This window comes from Haliotis asinina, chromosome 8 (assembly GCF_037392515.1).
Source record: "Haliotis asinina isolate JCU_RB_2024 chromosome 8, JCU_Hal_asi_v2, whole genome shotgun sequence".
NCBI classification, from domain to species: domain Eukaryota; kingdom Metazoa; phylum Mollusca; class Gastropoda; order Lepetellida; family Haliotidae; genus Haliotis; species Haliotis asinina.
Window position 1 is genome coordinate 6,477,252 of NC_090287.1, and position 19,652 is coordinate 6,496,903.

At 37.0% G+C, this 19,652-nt stretch overlaps 1 protein-coding gene and 1 long non-coding RNA gene across 8 annotated transcripts in view; one reads left to right on the forward strand and one right to left on the reverse strand.

The window, feature by feature from the left end:
• The first annotated feature begins 2,017 nt into the window (after nt 1-2,017).
• LOC137294872 (uncharacterized) lies at nt 2,018-6,690 on the forward strand. The gene is made up of 2 exons (XR_010957547.1): nt 2,018-2,137; nt 2,172-6,690. It is a non-coding gene; the product is annotated as an uncharacterized lncRNA (long non-coding RNA).
• Nucleotides 6,691-8,058: 1,368 nt separating this feature from the next.
• Nucleotides 8,059-19,652, reverse strand: part of LOC137293901 (probable tubulin polyglutamylase ttll-15) — a 98,427-nt gene continuing 86,833 nt past the window's right edge. For all 7 annotated transcript variants that reach the window (XM_067824711.1, XM_067824708.1, XM_067824706.1 and 4 more), the window contains 4 exons: nt 16,496-16,623; nt 16,164-16,263; nt 15,824-15,937; nt 8,059-15,333 (listed from right to left, as the gene is read on the reverse strand). In XM_067824711.1, coding sequence (XP_067680812.1) covers nt 15,202-15,333; nt 15,824-15,937; nt 16,164-16,263; nt 16,496-16,623 — 474 coding nt within the window. In that variant the 3' untranslated portion in view covers nt 8,059-15,201. The remainder of the gene's footprint in view (nt 15,334-15,823; nt 15,938-16,163; nt 16,264-16,495; nt 16,624-19,652) is intronic.

Here is a 19,652-nt window from a genome sequence, read left to right on the forward strand (position 1 = left end):
GCACCAAAATCGTTTGGCGAAAATGGCCACTGATTTATGGGCTAAAACGGCACCATATATAAAAAACAAAATATTACATTGACTTTATTGTTTTATTTTGTATTTAATATTTTTATTTCATTTCTAAAAATCAAGCTATCAAGCATTCTTTTGTGTTATTTGGTGGCCCTGAAAAGGACCGTTGAGAATGTTGAGAGTAGAGATGAATTCAGTGAACGATGGGTCCGTGGATAGCTGCACACCTCGTAAGAAGCTGTGACAAAGACAGATCGCCATCTTTGAACAGGCTCCACAGTTTGAATACTTCATCCTGCCTTGGTGATGAGGATTTGCAGTCATAAGCCTTTAGCCTTCTTGGGAGTGAACACAGGATGTGAGATCCACTGACTCTCAAAGTAATCAGTCAGTTGTCACCTTATCCTTCTCCACTTCTACATCTCGGCTGGTCTGCTTAGTTGATCATACTTCTCTAGGGTAGGGTTTGAATTTCATACTTACATAAGATATTTTTTTATTTGACAAAAGTAAAATTGAGAAATTTTAGTCGGTGCCGTTTTCGCCATAAGATCTGTTGCCATTTTAGGCAAAGCGAAGTGCCATTATGTCCAAATGGTGACATTTTCACCAGGTGCCATTCTGCTGTGGTGACGTTTTAGCCTGAACCCCTTTGGGGTATCACATCCTTAGAAATTCATGCTAATCTGTAGGTCTGAGACCACTTGCTTGTGCTAGTATTGGAAAACCTGAACATAATTGTCTTCATTGACTAGTGCTGGAACTTTGCAGCAAATTGTTCTTTGTGGCAGCTTGGTTTGATGCCCCACATGAGTACAAGGTCCCCAACCACGATATATGGAATATTGCTCAAAGCGATGTAATACAATACTGATTTACTCCTTGTGGCCAGCTGGTGTCCCATCCTGTATTATTCACATGATTTGACACCACCGAAACATCAATTAGGGAAATGTATGGATGTGAACGTGTTATAGAAGCGGAACCAAAATATGGCTCAGCAGTGTTACACTTGAATCCACAGGGTAGATATAATTATTATATTATGGTCTTGTGTGGTGTGTGTTGTTATTATGTATCTCCCTATTATAAGGATTGGTTAAAGCTTCACCCCCATGTTATGGCATTAGTGAGATGTTATGTTCACTCCAGTGTATACATCTAGTCCAAAGCAGTTCAATCAAAGATGAAATGAAGTTATGTTTATTTGACTGAAGTATATTTTTATCCTCAGAAACACAAAGTTTTTAATGAAGAATATCAGAAGACAAAAGTTCGTTATTATGATCTGTAATACAATTATATCTTAGAACCCTGAACAATCATTTTGAGCGCATTACCAATTTTTGTTATTACATATAGATATTTCATAGATGTTTTCTGTCTGGAGATGACCAGATCAGTGGTCTCCTACATCTTTGTTCTTTATGTGGCATTTCTAAGTATGATGAAGAGGAACAGTTTTTATGGATAGACAACTTCCTTTTTTAGCAACAGATTAGACATTTCTCTTGCTTAATAGCATTGTTAGCATCTGTTGCAATAAAGAAGTTGTCAACCCATAACAGTTGTTGACATTACCCTTCATACATTGATTATTTGTCACTGCATACTTGACTAGAGGCCAATCAGTAAGTTTGTAACTTGGATCACATATTTACAAATAGTAATGCACTTTGTAATGATATTATAGTTTTCATACCATTCAATTTTAGTCATTTATACCATTCCATGTACTTGTAGACATTTCTGCATTTTATCACTTTCTGGGTGAAACAGCATGTAGTTCAAACAGTTTTAGTTAGTACTATTTTCCACGGATGGTTGCACAGCTGAACACTTGTATATACCTATCATAAATATTTGTTCTCTAACTTTATATTGGTATATTTTAGACAATAACATGAGGTATAATTGTAACTATGTAGATGAACAGGATAATACAAACAAAATCAAAATACTGGCACTTTATAGAACTCACTCTATGCAGTTTTGTCTTGGTATATAATGCCAAACGACGAGAACCTTGGTGGAAGTACCTCCTTGTTTTGTTCAAATTTTGGCATTCTGTAAATGAAAAACTAGAAGAAGAAGTTTAAATTTGCAAGACATATAATTCACTGTTCTGTACAGTGTTCTTGTAAGGTTAAAACAAGGGCTTGAATGCTCTTGTCATTAGAGGACTGTTATTAATTGTGCAGATTTGCATCTTTTACGTTGTTTGAAATGATGGATGGAGTTTGAATCTTGGTTCACCCAATTGTTTCTAGGTTTCACACAGTTGAAACTTGTATCTCCATAGTACTAGCCATTGATGCAAAGCATTACTTGTGCTTTGAAAATCTCCCACCACAGGTGTAATGTTGTTAAAATCAAATTCAAACCATACTTATTCACTTGATAACTGCAGAAATGTTGAAAATACTTTTAAACGTTGCTTTCTTCAGATTACAGGTTTATATGTCATGTTGAATCATTTTGAAAAATAGAATGCCCTATCAATGTACTTGAGCATTGTGTTGATGGTACATTTACACGTTTGTTCAGTGGCACCAGCGAACTGTGTCAGCCATGTTATAATTTGTGCATCTGCTTTAAATGTCTTTACTGTCGTTAAATAATGTTGGTGTCAGCCTTAAAGGTCACATGTAGCCCCCAAAGCAAACATATTTAAAACACAGTTATCTCTTATATATGATATATAAAATGCATTTCTGATCAAGACAAAAACAAACAAAATTCTAAGCGTATAATTGCACATCAAAAGCACAGTATTTTATATTTGGGTTTACCTCCCTTGAAAAGAACCAGCCATGATACCAAACCCAGTCAGTGTGCACACATGTGTAGTGAAGCTTTTTCATTGGCCACTGGTTCATTTGTCGATATGCTTAGCTGGCTCTTTGTTTATGGCTTCTATGCCCAGTAAGTGTTAATTGCAGATTCCATGTGGTCAGTGATTGAAGTTGTGCATTGCATAATGTCAGTAGCAGACATTCAGACAGACATATAAGTGTCAATAAACCAGACATTGAGTTTTCTTTGTGACAGGGTCTGCTTATCACAATCAACATGTTGTTTTTACGTAACGAGTAGATTGTTTCCTTATTTGTGTATTTACTTTTTGATGTATACAACCAAGATTAGACTACTGCTCGCGACCTCATACTCCGGGCAGGCATACTGTTTCAAGCTCTGCGAACCTATTCACTGTGCATATGTTATGAGCGCAGCGCAGCATAGCTGTTGAAACCACCATTTTTTCCCCCCCAGTGTTGGGGGAAAATTTTTGTTTCGTTTGAATTCTGATTTCGTGGGCTTGTTTTCCTCATGTTTCTTTTTCAACTTTATAGATTGAATTGGCATTTTTGATGATTTGTGTCGGTAAGTGCTTACCAAAAGGTATCAGAATCTGCAAAGTTGTGTTTTACATGGCATGTGACCTTTAAGATAACTCCTTTTCATGAGGAAATTGTATGATGCTTTACCATTGAATGGTATGCAGTGCTCAGCCATATGTCCTTTTATCCTAAGAATTTTTTTAACTTTGAATATGGAAAGTGGATTATTTCATTACACATGTATTCTGTTTACATTTGTTTGTTGGTATGGTAATTGTGGATGTTTTCAAGGAGACGATGGTTTTTGCCATCCACGTATAAACCACATGTGCATGCACCCTGAATGTTCCATGGCCGTTAGTGTACATGAAATTGCATTTGAAATCTTCAAATAGCCATCAACTGAAATGACAGGGTTTGGAGGTTGCATTCATTGTTTCTTGTAGATAACAGTGAATCATTGCTTAAAGTACTGTTTGGATTATGATTAGAGAAACATGTAAGCTTTACACTAACCAGCAGATAACAACATTTTCTTTACATTTCCGACAGTGTGTCAGAAGCAACAGACAAAATACAGTACTAGCCAGACGTAATTGAAGGAAGCAAACATGTTAGAGCCAGTGTCACTTGTCATCTAAAGAATCATCTCAATAGAGTGATATCCCTGTAAGGAAGGAAATTCTTGCTGCTATGGATGTAATTCGATTGGTTGTGATGTCACTTCCTCTGCCTTCCCTGCATTTGATTCGCTGCTAATCTTTAGGAATGAATCACTGTTACTTTGATTGGCTGTGACACATTCAGGATATCTTTTCAGAGAATAGTGTATTTTCTTCCTGAATATCAAATGCTGGAGTTTTGTAAGCCATTTTGCTTTGTGTCTATCAGATTTTGTAAGTTTTACATTCTGTCAGTATTATCCCAGGTGAATCTTTCAGTTCATTGTGATACTTGATGTTGTGTGATTCCCTCCTGTGCCACATGGAGGCCTCTGTAATTGCAGGAGCTATGTTCTGTTGTTGTATGTACTGTGTTCTGCTACATTACACACTGTTCTGTTTCCCCATGGGCTGTGTCTGTTGTTGTGGGATGTGTGTTGTGTTACTGTAGTAGCTGTTGTCAGTTGCTGTAGGAACTATGTTCTGCTACATTACACACTGTTCTGTTTCCCCATGGGCTGTGTCTGTTGTTGTGTGATGTGTGTTGTGTTACTGTAGTAGCTGTTGTCAGTTGCTGTAGGAACTATGTTCTGCTACATTACACACTGTTCTGTTTCCCCATGGGCTGTGTCTGTTGTTGTGTGATGTGTGTTGTGTTACTGTAGTAGCTGTTGTCAGTTGCTGTAGGAACTATGTTCTGCTACATTACAGTGTTCTTTTACCCCATGGGCTGTCTGTCCAAACTGTGTTGTGTTATTGCTGGAACTTGGTTCTGTGTTTACACTGTCTTGTGATGGAAGCTGCCTTGTTGCTGTATGCAGTGTGTTCTGTTACCATACAGGGTGTATTCTGTTACCAAAACACTGTGTTGTTACTGTACAAAGTGCATTCTGTTACAAACTACAGCTTGACACATATTAGATGAGCCTGTGCAGTAAACGTGTTTGTGATGAGTAGGCGGGGCAGGGAATGTAGACGCTTGGTTGCTACAGGTGCATGAGGTAGACTGGGGATTGAGCACATGAAATACATGCAATACATGTTGTCTGTGGCCGCTTCTGCTTACTAGTAACACGTCTCCAGTAGTATGATATAACAATCACAACATGTTTCGCACGAGGAAATTGAAGTTTTCAATATTTAGATGGCAACCTGTTTCCCTCGTTTAAAAAGGAATGTTCTGGAGGGCGTTCCCATATATGCAAATTGGGGTCATCTGTCAGATAGTGGCTCATGTAATGCTTGTCAATCAGTATGTTCTGTTCCTGTGTGCACAGTTCTGTTACTACACAAGGTGTATACAGTTATGGACACGCTGTGTACACACTGTGTTGTTAAGGTTGTGTCGTTTTCTGTTAGTGATAATTTTTGTACTCTTATTGCACTACCTGTGTTCTGTTATTGTTCATGTAGAAAATGAAGTGTTTTATGCTTCCTACCAGTAGGGGCAGTCATACACTTTAGATACAGTTATCATATTTGAACATTCCTTTTGGAATATATTATCATACACTTATTCTTTTTATGAAATGCCATATGACTGGATACACATTGTTAAGTATCTTTATGTATTTTGCAAATAGCTATTTGTTTATGTATATGATACACAACACTTGCCTGTTTGGCTCATGGTACACTTGTGCATTATGCCAAGAGAAATTTGGTTTCACATGTGCCTACCTGTCTTTAAGAAACTGAGGCCATGCTTGATTTTGTGAAGGCAGATCCCCTTTTACTGAGATCTTTTGTCATCAGATCTAAACTATGTTTGTCTGTTTTTCTAGGATGTCTTAATTTACTCGCAACAAATTTTAATTCCTAATTACTCTAACACATAACATTACATTTTCAGTAATTATAAACTACACTGAAATGTTCCAATAGTAGACACTAACACTCTAGTGATCACAATTTCTTACTGAGTGTTGCAACAGGATACAGATACAATGTATTGGATTTAAACAAGACCTGTTTCTTTATGTGCCTGGCAACCCTTCTGACCTGGTAAATATCAGCATATCTTTCATAGTAGTAATTTGGAAACCTTTGTATACTGGCTTGATTCTTGGGATGCTACCATTTGATGGTTCAGTAACTGAGAGGTCAAAGGCACACAATTTTGCCGTAAACAAATTGTGTAGTTTCAGTATCCTGGGATATAATGGTTGATGTTTGAAATTCAAGTTTCACTCTGATTGTTTCTTGGTTTTATACACCATCAACAGTGGTGAAAATTTAAGACCTTTATCACTTCCAAACCATCCACCGACATTAAGCTGCCATGCCTTCATAAAGTGGAAACAATGTTCAAAATGGCTTTTGCCCAAGTCACTAACTCATTATTAGATGAAACAATGCTGTCAAGTGAGTCATGATTATAAGGCTGTCCAGAAATGTCAAATGTAAGGATAAATAAAACTTTATAATACCTTTTTTAAAATAATGATAATATATTTGTTTGGACATGTGGTAACAATAAATGATGTTTTATCATTGATTTGTAAAATCTGGAAGTGTCATTCATGTTTTGTATGGTTTAGTACTGACCCTTGGGTCACTGACTTTCTACCACTTGTGCAATCATAGCATATTTGTAATGGCCATGGGCTTCACCAGTTTCATATTCCGATCTGCAAGCACAAAGACATTAGGAATAAATTCTTTTCACTGAAGTGGATTGTTTTGTTATTTCATGAGATTATTTCAAATGAGTATAGGGACTGAATCACAGATCCTATAGAAGTTCAGTTACTCCCCTTAGCTGTTTCAGGATCCAGTGGTCATGGGTTTTAATCCCATACTAATTGTGGTCTTTGTATTGTGGGACAATTTGTGTGGTAAACATCTTCAGTATGTAACTATTTTACAACAGCTTGTATGTGTGTTGATTACTGCTTAATTTCCGTAGACTAAAAGTCTCTTTTTGGAGAAGAGAAAGAGTGAATGAGTGAGTATGGTCTTACGCTGCTTTTTAACAGTATTCCAGCAATATCACAGCATGGACACCAGGAATGGGCTTCACACGTACCCATGTGGGGATTCAAACTTGAACTTCAGCATGACAAGCCACCACTTAAACCACAAGGCCACCCCACCTCCCCAAAGTGGAAATTGGCAATAATTCTATAAATGTATCTGGATGGATTCAATGTAGTGTATGTAAAGACTACATAAATATATGTACACTTCTGAACTGAATAAAAATATGTGAAAAAAATATTTTTGTAAAGCATATCATGAGTTTTTTGTAGGGAGGGGGTGAAATATGGGGCTCCGCAATGCCTTTAAAGTTATTTGACTGGAGAAGATCCAGGTTAGAATTGGTCTTAGCAACCCATGCTTGTCATAAAAGGTCACTAATAGGACTGGGTGGTCAAGCTTGTACTTAGTTGACACGTCATCGTATCCCTATTTCATAGATGAATGCTCCTGCTGTTGATCACTGGATTGTCTTGTTCAGATTCAATTATTTACAGACTGCTGCCATATAGCTGGAGCATTGCAACATTAAACAACCAAACCAAACCAAATCTAAGTCTTTCAATGCAGTTATCAAGGCTCCTGATGAGATCTGTGTAAAATACATGTGGGTAAGATAGATGAACTCATAAAAAGTCAAATCAATGAGTGAAAAAAACTTTCTTAGTCAGATTTTGTTTACATGCATGAACCAAACCTGTCAAAATATTGTTACATTGCTATTCATCTGAACTTAAGATCTCAACTAGTGTTCATGGAGGTAAAGATTGGTGATTTCTTGGGGGGGGAATCATCACTGTTAAAAAATATTGATCTCTATCATGTTTATTATAACTGATACGGGCCAGAAAGTTTTAGGGATATTGATGATGTGATGGCCCTAAACCAGCATAAGAAAAAAAAATTTAATGTGTAACAGGTCAATGCATACTGTCATTTATTTCCTATTGTCTGCAGTAAGAATGGCTTAACAAAAGAAACTCCTCATGCGTATTCATAAAGGAAAAATGTTTCAGTCATCAAGGAAAAGTTAGTGTCTGTCACCTGTAAAATACTCCTCCTTTGATTTCCTTTTGTTATTTTCCTCCTCAGTTTTAATTTGGAGGAGTCAAAATATATACCACGCAGCAAACCACGCGCTTACTATACCACGCAGCAAACTATCACAACTACCAAAGCTCGGGTGAAACTGCCTCAAACCATTGCTTGTTTCATCTTCTGAATGTCTAAAACTGGGCATGATAACAAGTATCATCTTTCACGCTCTTACAGTGAACAAGCTTCCACTTCCCGCTTTGCATAAAAATATGCAATTCAAACAAAATAAGACAAAACAAGATTACAAAACGAATATTTTCTTTTGATGGTATGTATGATATTCAACTGTGTCAAACATGTGAAAAGAAAACTGTAAATGTTTCTCCTGTAAAAAGATTTGACATATAAGTAGTTTTAACTATCACCGTGACACATAAAACTGTTAAAAAATACCCTACACATTATGCAACTGTAGACAACAGCAGTGGACAGGTAAGTATTACCTAAAGTCACTTTTGATCACACATGGCAACCAAATTCCTTTAACATGCATTCAGCAATGTCGAAGCTGACATTCGTCCTGTCAGTCAAAAGACATCACATGAAATATTTTCACAACAAAAATAACAATAGAAATCTACAATTTCATGATACTGCTATGAAAGTCATGCCAATGTTTTAAGGTAAACATCATGAAACAATTTCTTGTTTTATGGATATACTGGTCATATTTTGTTATAAAGAAGAAAAAAACATTCTCTGTGCCAAAAATAAAATCCTAATGCTGTTATTAACCAAAATGTAACCTTACAAGAAAATTATTTTTAGATCATATTTTTCCCCATATACACTTCAAAATTGGTAAATGTAAAATACTTATAGTATTTGAAAAAAATATTACTTTCACTGTTGATTTTATTTTTAGGTTTCTTCTTTCCAACCTCAAGGTTTTCTAAGGACAAAAATCCATAAAACAAGAAATAACATTGGTCTTGTCTAATAGTGAAGGTCAAGAAGACATATGTAAAGCACATTCAGTTTTCTTAAAATATTCAGGGTGGGGAGAATTTCTGAAAAGGAAACAAATCCATTGAAACGTACATCTCCCTGTGCAGAAAATACACAGAATAACATGCATTTATCTCACTTATCTCCTGATTTCATTGTAAGAGATTTATTTCTAATACTTCTAAGTAAGGTAACAATGTGCTGAACAGGCACACTGCAAACAATAAATTTCATACCCCAAAACAAGTCCACACACACAGATAAACACACAAAGGGAAGGTGGACATATGTATGAATGTATGTACAATCTAGACTTGAGTAAGTTTCATGTAGCAATAAACATCACAGAAACCAGGCATGTTGATATTATCCCCCCAAAATGAATAGAATATTGATAAATAAGTACTTATTTATAGCAATACTATAACAAAAGTTCACTACATAACTCTCACATACAACATATAATTTTGTGATACAATTTTTTTTTTAAAAAACCAAACCTACACACCTATGAGTATTTCCTAATATGTGCGAGTTTCTGCCATTTTTCACCCAGCAGTGAGTATGTATCCATTGGATGAAGGCAAGTTGGATGGAAATCATCACATATCAACCCTCAGCATGAGACATATCACATGTCACTGTTGAATATTACACTATTTTCTGAATAAATATCAGCATATCTTTCATAGTAGTAATTTGGAAACCTTTGTATACTGGCTTGATTCTTGGGATGCTACCATTTGATGGTTCAGTAACTGAGAGGTCAAAGGCACACAATTTTGCCGTAAACAAATTGTGTAGTTTCAGTATCCTGGGATATAATGGTTGATGTTTGAAATTCAAGTTTCACTCTGATTGTTTCTTGGTTTTATACACCATCAACAGTGGTGAAAATTTAAGACCTTTATCACTTCCAAACCATCCACCGACATTAAGCTGCCATGCCTTCATAAAGTGGAAACAATGTTCAAAATGGCTTTTGCCCAAGTCACTAACTCATTATTAGATGAAACAATGCTGTCAAGTGAGTCATGATTATAAGGCTGTCCAGAAATGTCAAATGTAAGGATAAATAAAACTTTATAATACCTTTTTTAAAATAATGATAATATATTTGTTTGGACATGTGGTAACAATAAATGATGTTTTATCATTGATTTGTAAAATCTGGAAGTGTCATTCATGTTTTGTATGGTTTAGTACTGACCCTTGGGTCACTGACTTTCTACCACTTGTGCAATCATAGCATATTTGTAATGGCCATGGGCTTCACCAGTTTCATATTCCGATCTGCAAGCACAAAGACATTAGGAATAAATTCTTTTCACTGAAGTGGATTGTTTTGTTATTTCATGAGATTATTTCAAATGAGTATAGGGACTGAATCACAGATCCTATAGAAGTTCAGTTACTCCCCTTAGCTGTTTCAGGATCCAGTGGTCATGGGTTTTAATCCCATACTAATTGTGGTCTTTGTATTGTGGGACAATTTGTGTGGTAAACATCTTCAGTATGTAACTATTTTACAACAGCTTGTATGTGTGTTGATTACTGCTTAATTTCCGTAGACTAAAAGTCTCTTTTTGGAGAAGAGAAAGAGTGAATGAGTGAGTATGGTCTTACGCTGCTTTTTAACAGTATTCCAGCAATATCACAGCATGGACACCAGGAATGGGCTTCACACGTACCCATGTGGGGATTCAAACTTGAACTTCAGCATGACAAGCCACCACTTAAACCACAAGGCCACCCCACCTCCCCAAAGTGGAAATTGGCAATAATTCTATAAATGTATCTGGATGGATTCAATGTAGTGTATGTCTATCATGTTTATTATAACTGATACGGGCCAGAAAGTTTTAGGGATATTGATGATGTGATGGCCCTAAACCAGCATAAGAAAAAAAAATTTAATGTGTAACAGGTCAATGCATACTGTCATTTATTTCCTATTGTCTGCAGTAAGAATGGCTTAACAAAAGAAACTCCTCATGCGTATTCATAAAGGAAAAATGTTTCAGTCATCAAGGAAAAGTTAGTGTCTGTCACCTGTAAAATACTCCTCCTTTGATTTCCTTTTGTTATTTTCCTCCTCAGTTTTAATTTGGAGGAGTCAAAATATATACCACGCAGCAAACCACGCGCTTACTATACCACGCAGCAAACTATCACAACTACCAAAGCTCGGGTGAAACTGCCTCAAACCATTGCTTGTTTCATCTTCTGAATGTCTAAAACTGGGCATGATAACAAGTATCATCTTTCACGCTCTTACAGTGAACAAGCTTCCACTTCCCGCTTTGCATAAAAATATGCAATTCAAACAAAATAAGACAAAACAAGATTACAAAACGAATATTTTCTTTTGATGGTATGTATGATATTCAACTGTGTCAAACATGTGAAAAGAAAACTGTAAATGTTTCTCCTGTAAAAAGATTTGACATATAAGTAGTTTTAACTATCACCGTGACACATAAAACTGTTAAAAAATACCCTACACATTATGCAACTGTAGACAACAGCAGTGGACAGGTAAGTATTACCTAAAGTCACTTTTGATCACACATGGCAACCAAATTCCTTTAACATGCATTCAGCAATGTCGAAGCTGACATTCGTCCTGTCAGTCAAAAGACATCACATGAAATATTTTCACAACAAAAATAACAATAGAAATCTACAATTTCATGATACTGCTATGAAAGTCATGCCAATGTTTTAAGGTAAACATCATGAAACAATTTCTTGTTTTATGGATATACTGGTCATATTTTGTTATAAAGAAGAAAAAAACATTCTCTGTGCCAAAAATAAAATCCTAATGCTGTTATTAACCAAAATGTAACCTTACAAGAAAATTATTTTTAGATCATATTTTTCCCCATATACACTTCAAAATTGGTAAATGTAAAATACTTATAGTATTTGAAAAAAATATTACTTTCACTGTTGATTTTATTTTTAGGTTTCTTCTTTCCAACCTCAAGGTTTTCTAAGGACAAAAATCCATAAAACAAGAAATAACATTGGTCTTGTCTAATAGTGAAGGTCAAGAAGACATATGTAAAGCACATTCAGTTTTCTTAAAATATTCAGGGTGGGGAGAATTTCTGAAAAGGAAACAAATCCATTGAAACGTACATCTCCCTGTGCAGAAAATACACAGAATAACATGCATTTATCTCACTTATCTCCTGATTTCATTGTAAGAGATTTATTTCTAATACTTCTAAGTAAGGTAACAATGTGCTGAACAGGCACACTGCAAACAATAAATTTCATACCCCAAAACAAGTCCACACACACAGATAAACACACAAAGGGAAGGTGGACATATGTATGAATGTATGTACAATCTAGACTTGAGTAAGTTTCATGTAGCAATAAACATCACAGAAACCAGGCATGTTGATATTATCCCCCCAAAATGAATAGAATATTGATAAATAAGTACTTATTTATAGCAATACTATAACAAAAGTTCACTACATAACTCTCACATACAACATATAATTTTGTGATACAATTTTTTTTTTAAAAAACCAAACCTACACACCTATGAGTATTTCCTAATATGTGCGAGTTTCTGCCATTTTTCACCCAGCAGTGAGTATGTATCCATTGGATGAAGGCAAGTTGGATGGAAATCATCACATATCAACCCTCAGCATGAGACATATCACATGTCACTGTTGAATATTACACTATTTTCTGAATAAACTTCATTTTTTCCTGTTGCTTAGTAACCTGGCATTCATGACATTACAGAATAAGGCATCATGACATGAGATGGGTCACGCACACGGAGAAAGGTTCCATGTGTTATTGCACAAGTTTTGATGTAAAAATGCAGCATAATGTATTTGTTTACTATAGTTTATGTAAAATGTCCACAAATGTTGATGTGCATTCAGTTATATCATGATGTGACAAGATCAAAGATGCTTTCGTAGACATTTGGCCACAGCACCAGTTGAAACACTTCGGCACAACTGCTAAAGGAAATGAAAATCAACATGGCTTCAAAACCTCCAAGGACACTTTCTGAGAAAAGACAACACAGAAAGTACATTTAAAGTGGATCAATAAGTACACATATATACTGTAAAAACATACTTAAATAAAACATACATGAACAATTGTTCCAAGGAAAATCAGAAGTTACATTTTTTTTGTATAAAACTATACACTTCAGACTATACATGATAAAACATGCATTACTTGATGAAATAATATCATATTACATCAAATTCAGGCTATGAAGTCATAATATAGCTTACATATTTCATGACATGCACCAAATATGAGGACAGTTTGTTTAATTAGAAGAATTCCATCCTTGAGGACAGTTCTGCATCCTTCACCAAATATATACTAAAAGAAAACCTATCTGAAGTTAAGCAAAAGTGTAATAAACTTATTTTACTTGATACTTTAGACATCAACCCTTTCAAGAAAACCAAGAGCTAAAGAAATCTCGCATATATTATGTGAAAATTTAAATGGTTAAAAACCATGTCAACATGGCTTCCACAATGCCTATGCTAACAACAGTCAGAATGTTGTGAAGAGTTTAAAGTAGTTAACATGCAAACTGTATTCTTATTTAGTGCTGAACAGGGTTACAATGGTAGTCCCCATTTAAACAGCACACAGTATGCCAAAATTTTGAAACAATATTTTTAAGGTGGGATCTATAAAGGCCATCAAATAGACACACATCTGAATAAACTGGGCACAGAAACCTGAATAAATGACAAATATTGCATGACAATGGCATGTATCCTTAAATGAAATTCTGGGTCCTAGTTATGAACATGATCAACACATCAGTATATACTTTCATATAAGACAGCCAATGTAATCTTATGCTGTTTTTAGCAATATTGGAGCAGGGTACACCAGAAATGGGCTTCACACATTGTATCCATATGGGGATCTGAACCCAGGACTTCGTCATGATGATCGAACAGCTTGAGCACTAAGCTAACGCACACCCCAAATTCGATATGAGGAGTGTTTGACATCAACAGCTTCTTAGATAGATGCTACAGATACGTTAAAATGTAAATTGAAACTGACATATACATTGATGATGAACAATGTGTGGCATCTACCACAGGTTCTGGAATGTTCCCCATCAAATAACAATATAACCATTGGAACTAAGCATGACTGTACTACAGATGAATTTATGGAAAACCTTACGAAATTTGAAGAGATATTTGAAACCTGAAACTATGGCACCACATTTAATCTTTAGAATATTTTCACATTGATCACCCAGACCTCAAGCACTACAGGAGACCAGTGCCATATTTATGAATCACCACTCCTGAATAGAAAAAGAGTATACATGTATTTCCATTATGATGCTTCTGACATAGATCTGACACTGATGGTGTTTGATCATGTATGCTCATTGTGATGTTCAACACTTGATAAGGATACTGACTTATTTCATACGGCCACTTTTGCAACAGACTGAAATTTATTCCCCAAAGTGGGCTTTCATAGCAGAGATGGCAGCAATGCCATTGCATCACAATGCTTTGTAGATCATTGTGAAGTTATTGGTGACCATGACAGTGAAAAACTATTCTCATGACAACAGGTATTGTATATTCAGTCCCCAAATAGACACCCATAATATCCCCATAAAAAAAGTCAGCATTGCTTTATATAAGATTGAGTAGCATGTGATAAGAATTGAGTAGCATACGTGGTGATGGTATAACCCATTCAAGTTTTTGTTAGGCAGTGTGGGTCAATAACTGAATTAATATCAAATATTATTGCAATCCCTTGAGTTTACAGAAATATGGCTCAAAATATATTGGTCAAAAGTTGTAAATGTTCCTTTCAAAAGCTGACTATTTAATAGCACAATTCAACCCCATTTAACGTTTCCATTGGTGTGTTGCACATTGTTATTTTAAGCTGAATGTTCTCCCTCATGTGAACATATATGAGGCCCTGGACATGGGGAGTACGATATCATACGAATAATGTACGAATAATGTGAACACAACAGTCCCATGTCTCATCATGTATGTCTCAATACAAATTTGAGAGATTTCATCCTCTTCTGACCTTGGACAAACCTGTTGTAGATCACTGAACACAAAGTCAATCGTGTACAAAGTTTATCGTTACCTACAAAATGCTGAATCCATTTGACATTTTCCCATAAACCACAGTGAAATTAATTTGTTCTTGTCTGTTAATTTTGAAAAAGAAGCTGGCTCCTTTCCTGGCTTCCAAAGTTGGGCTTCCGTCTGATTCTAAAATGAAACAGATTATGTCTATTATACACCCCATAATATTTATCATTGATATACATGGTTCACAGTCACATTCTTACGGTACCTTTAGTTCTATTTGAAACTGGCCATTGAAATTAAATTTCAATCAGGATGTGACCTCACCTGACCTCCATAGGGATTGGACCTAGCCTCAATAACATGTGAAACGTGACCCCTCTGTGACCTCATGTTAATAGGGAGGAAAAGTTATGTGCACGAGGCTGGACCAGACAAACCAGTGATTAACACTGCATTCACATTCCAGCGACATGTCAGCAGCCTGAACAAGGCTGGACCAGACAATCCAGTGATTAAGATTGCATTCACATTCCAGCAACATGACAGCAGCCTGCACAAGGCTGGGCCAGACAATAAACTGCCATGGATTGCGCATTCAATCACAACCATAGCATAATGCTGTAAACCAGTCTTCAAGAAACATTTTTATCACACACAAAACTTGACTTACCATTGGCTCAGGAAAGAGTCGTCTACAGCTGCCCCGACGCACATGTTCCAGGTAGGCCAGCTTCAGCTGCAGGTGCCACTCTGTTGTCAGGCACTCACTGCACAGCTTACACTCCTGTAGATTTGACAGATAAAGTACAAATGAAAAAACAGGTCTTCAAAAAAAATTTATGTATATCAGCTGAGGAAATGAACAGTCATGCATATCTCTCAGAACTTTAACGCAGGGGTACAAAGCAAAACCTGACTTCCATTGTAACATGCATGTGTCACATGATACCTTTGTTCGGGAAGTCTTTCAACAGCATTTGATGGTGACCTTTAAAGTAAGGGCTATTTACCAGGTTGTTGCAGTGGTTATGACAACGGCTACTGCTACACACATCAGGGAAGACAGAGATGTCCTTATCTGACACCTGCATCGCCAACTCATCATCGGAGCTGAAACATACAATTCAATCAGTTTGTAGTTTGCACCATGGTCGGACATTTTCAAATTGTTTCTATTTCTGTCTGATCATTTCAACCTAACCATCATGTATACTCCCAGAGAAGTGAAAGGACACCTTCACTGTGTAATTTTATTATTGCAAATTTGTCACGACGGTTGTATATAATGCTTGCATATTGCATTTTTTCACATTTTGCACTGTGAGACTGTTACCATGGTTACCTGGAATAGAAGTTGTTGGCTGTGGGGTGGATGAGTCCCACAAGACCCAGGAGGTTGAATATGACATGTTCATACAGACGCTTGTTCTGTGCGAAGTGGAGCGAAGACAGGTTCGGAGACATGTTGGCCTGGAAATAGTTCATGTCAGTTTTACTTTAAAAGTAAAACCATATTTGTTCTAAAAATTGGCCTGAGGCACTTAGAAAAATGTAATTTTCCAAATATAATTAATATTTTATACTTATCCTGACTCATGCTTAATTGCTTTCTCTCCTCTTCCTGGCGAAGGTAGTGGAACACCTGAAATCCCTTGAAGTTCCCTTCTAAAAGAAGTGGACGTAAAATCACACGGACCCAAGTATTACCTCCCTTTTCCCTCCACATGGTCGGCTGACTGCCATGATACTTCACTCTCGCTTGTAATCACCCGACATGAGAATGCGAGAATTCAGCGTGTCTGTGAGTCAGGATAAGTATAAAATATCAATTTTATTTAGAAAATTACATATTTTTCCTTATCCTGACTCATGCTTAATTGCTTACAGAATCCAACGGAAACGGCGGTGGGTCAGGCCATGGTGGATTCTGCTGTCAGTTGTAAATTGCGTCCAATAATTCCCCCCCTAAAGGGAACTTGTAATGGTGATAATTCAGTCTTATTCTGCTCATATTTGTTGTAGATTTTGGGGAGAATCACATCCAGTCGAAAAAGGGTTTTGTTGACTGGTACGTGATGACACTAATATATCTAGTGTCATGTTAGTTTCTGATGCAACTAAATATCACAATATAACAATTGAAACTAGTTGTGACCTTTCTTCATGTTTAATTATCTTCATAATGAATGCAAGGTCATAATCACTTATGCTAGTTGTTCAAGACGTGCCCATAGCCTTTCCACCAAAATAGTCTGCAGAGTGTCTGGCTTCCATAAGTCACGTGATAAATCGGGTGAGTTAAGTCAGCGTCGTTGGGGAACTGTTAGTTGCTGAGCAACGACAAGTGGTCTAAACTGATGAATGCCAGTGACATCCTCACTGGCTATGTCTCGCAGATAATGGTTGGCGAATACTGCATTTGACTTCCAAAAACAGCCTTCCATAATAATAGATAGCGAGCAATTACCATGTAGCGTTAGTGTAAAGGCTACAGCTCTGACTTCATGTGGGTTAGAGTCTCGTGGAGGGTCTAATCCTGCTGCTTTATACACTCTAAGTATAACAGCTCTGATCCAGACTGAGATAGTGTTGCAGGATACCTCCGTGGGTGTGTTAGTTGATAGAGATAAATAGGCACTTGAACCGTTGTCTTTTAGTCTTGGTACGTGCAATGTATATTTTCAATGCTCTCACTGGACATAATGATAAATCTTGTGTATCATTCAGTCCTAAGATTGAAGACAAAGCCGGTATACAGAACTGTCTATCCGGTTGACCTGACAGCTGATTCTTTGTCAATGAAATCCCTTCTTAGATCTAAATGAGCTGTTTCCTGGTGACTTGTGTTGAAGCTCGTTCGCTGAATTTCTGATATTCTAGACGCTGTAGCCAAGGCAAGTAAAAATAGCATCTTTTGAGTCAACATTTCAATTGAAGTTCGATCAAGTGGTTCATATGCATCACTTGTGAGATGTTGGAGTACAATATGTAGATCCCACGATGGAGCTCTAAATCAGTGTTGTTGATCTTCCAACTTGAACGATGTAGTAAGGCAATGAGCTCTGGTACTTTAGTCAGTTTGGTCCCTGTTCCCATGGTGATGACTGAGTTGAGAGCAGTTAAGTATGTAGATAATGTAGAAAACGCTTCAGACCTTTAGACTGACGTAAATAGCATAAATAATCTGCTATTTGAGGATGAGTTGCCTTGTTCGCCGAAAATCCCTTTTTTCTGGTGTAGTCTCAAACCATTTCCACATGTCGTCATAAAGTGTGCGAGTGGGTTTCCATAAAGCTAAGGTGACTGCTTTCGCTGTTCTCGCTGAATATCCTCTGCATTTCAAACAAGTTTTAATATGGTCCATACGTGAAGACGGAATACTGTTGTTTGGCCGTGCATTTGTTTTGTGTGGGGATGAATGAGCAGATTCTTCCACTCTGGTAACTGTAGTGTTGGTTGTCCTAGCTCTTCTATAAGTGTTGGAAACCAATCTTGCGTTGGCCAGTAAAGCGACCCATGTTTGTTTATGTAAAACGCTACTGTTGAGTTGTCCGTGTGGATCATTAATAACTTGTCTCTCAATGCTGTCGACCAGTGGTGGATGGCATGTATGACCACTTTCATTTCCAGCTGGTTGATGTGAAGAGCCTGTTCCTCTTTGTTCCAGATTCCTGCTGCTACCTCATTTTCCAGATGAGCTCCCCCATCCTTGTAGAGATGCGTCTACATAAACGTGGTTGTTGACTACCACGGAGACTCAACCACATCAGAAAAGGCTTCAGACTGTCTTGGAATGGAATCTGTCCTCTGTTGTTGAGATGTAGATTCAAGAATCGTTGTAAGGGATGCAACTGCAGTTTTCCTCTTCTGGTCATATCTTGCGCCGACGTGAGGAGACCTAGTAGACACTGCCTTTGTCGAAGTGTTAGCGGTTAGTGGTCCTCTGGAACTACAATCTGATTCAACGTAGTGATGAAACGAATCCCGAGGAATCTGATGTCTTGTTGAGGTTCCAATTCCGACTGTGATTTGCTAACCAACCCAGTTGTGTCAGTAGCCTGATCGTGCAGTATAATTGTAGTCTGAGTTGACTTTTTCATTGATGTACTTGCTTCCCGTCGTCCAGATAAAAAGCACTGCGTAGCCCTGAGTTGTAGATAATTGACGATGGCCTTGGTTACCCGCGTAAATAGCCATGGGGCCAAAGATATTCCAAGCGCTAGGACTGTCCATTGATATGCAGTTATGCATCTTGTAGATCTATGCTGGCTAGATAGTCTGCTGGTCTGATGAGGAGTCTTAGTTGAGGAACATGTACCATCTTGAAATGTTCTGGTTTCTGTAGTAACTTTTCGTTGAATTCTGTCATGTTGTAAATGTTTGCGTAGATGATGGGAGTTGGTAGTTTTGTGAGTGGTGGTATATCTTCCAGCGGAATCTTGTAGCCGTCTCGTAGAATATTCATGACATAGTTGTCGTTGAGGATTCCCCAATTTTCC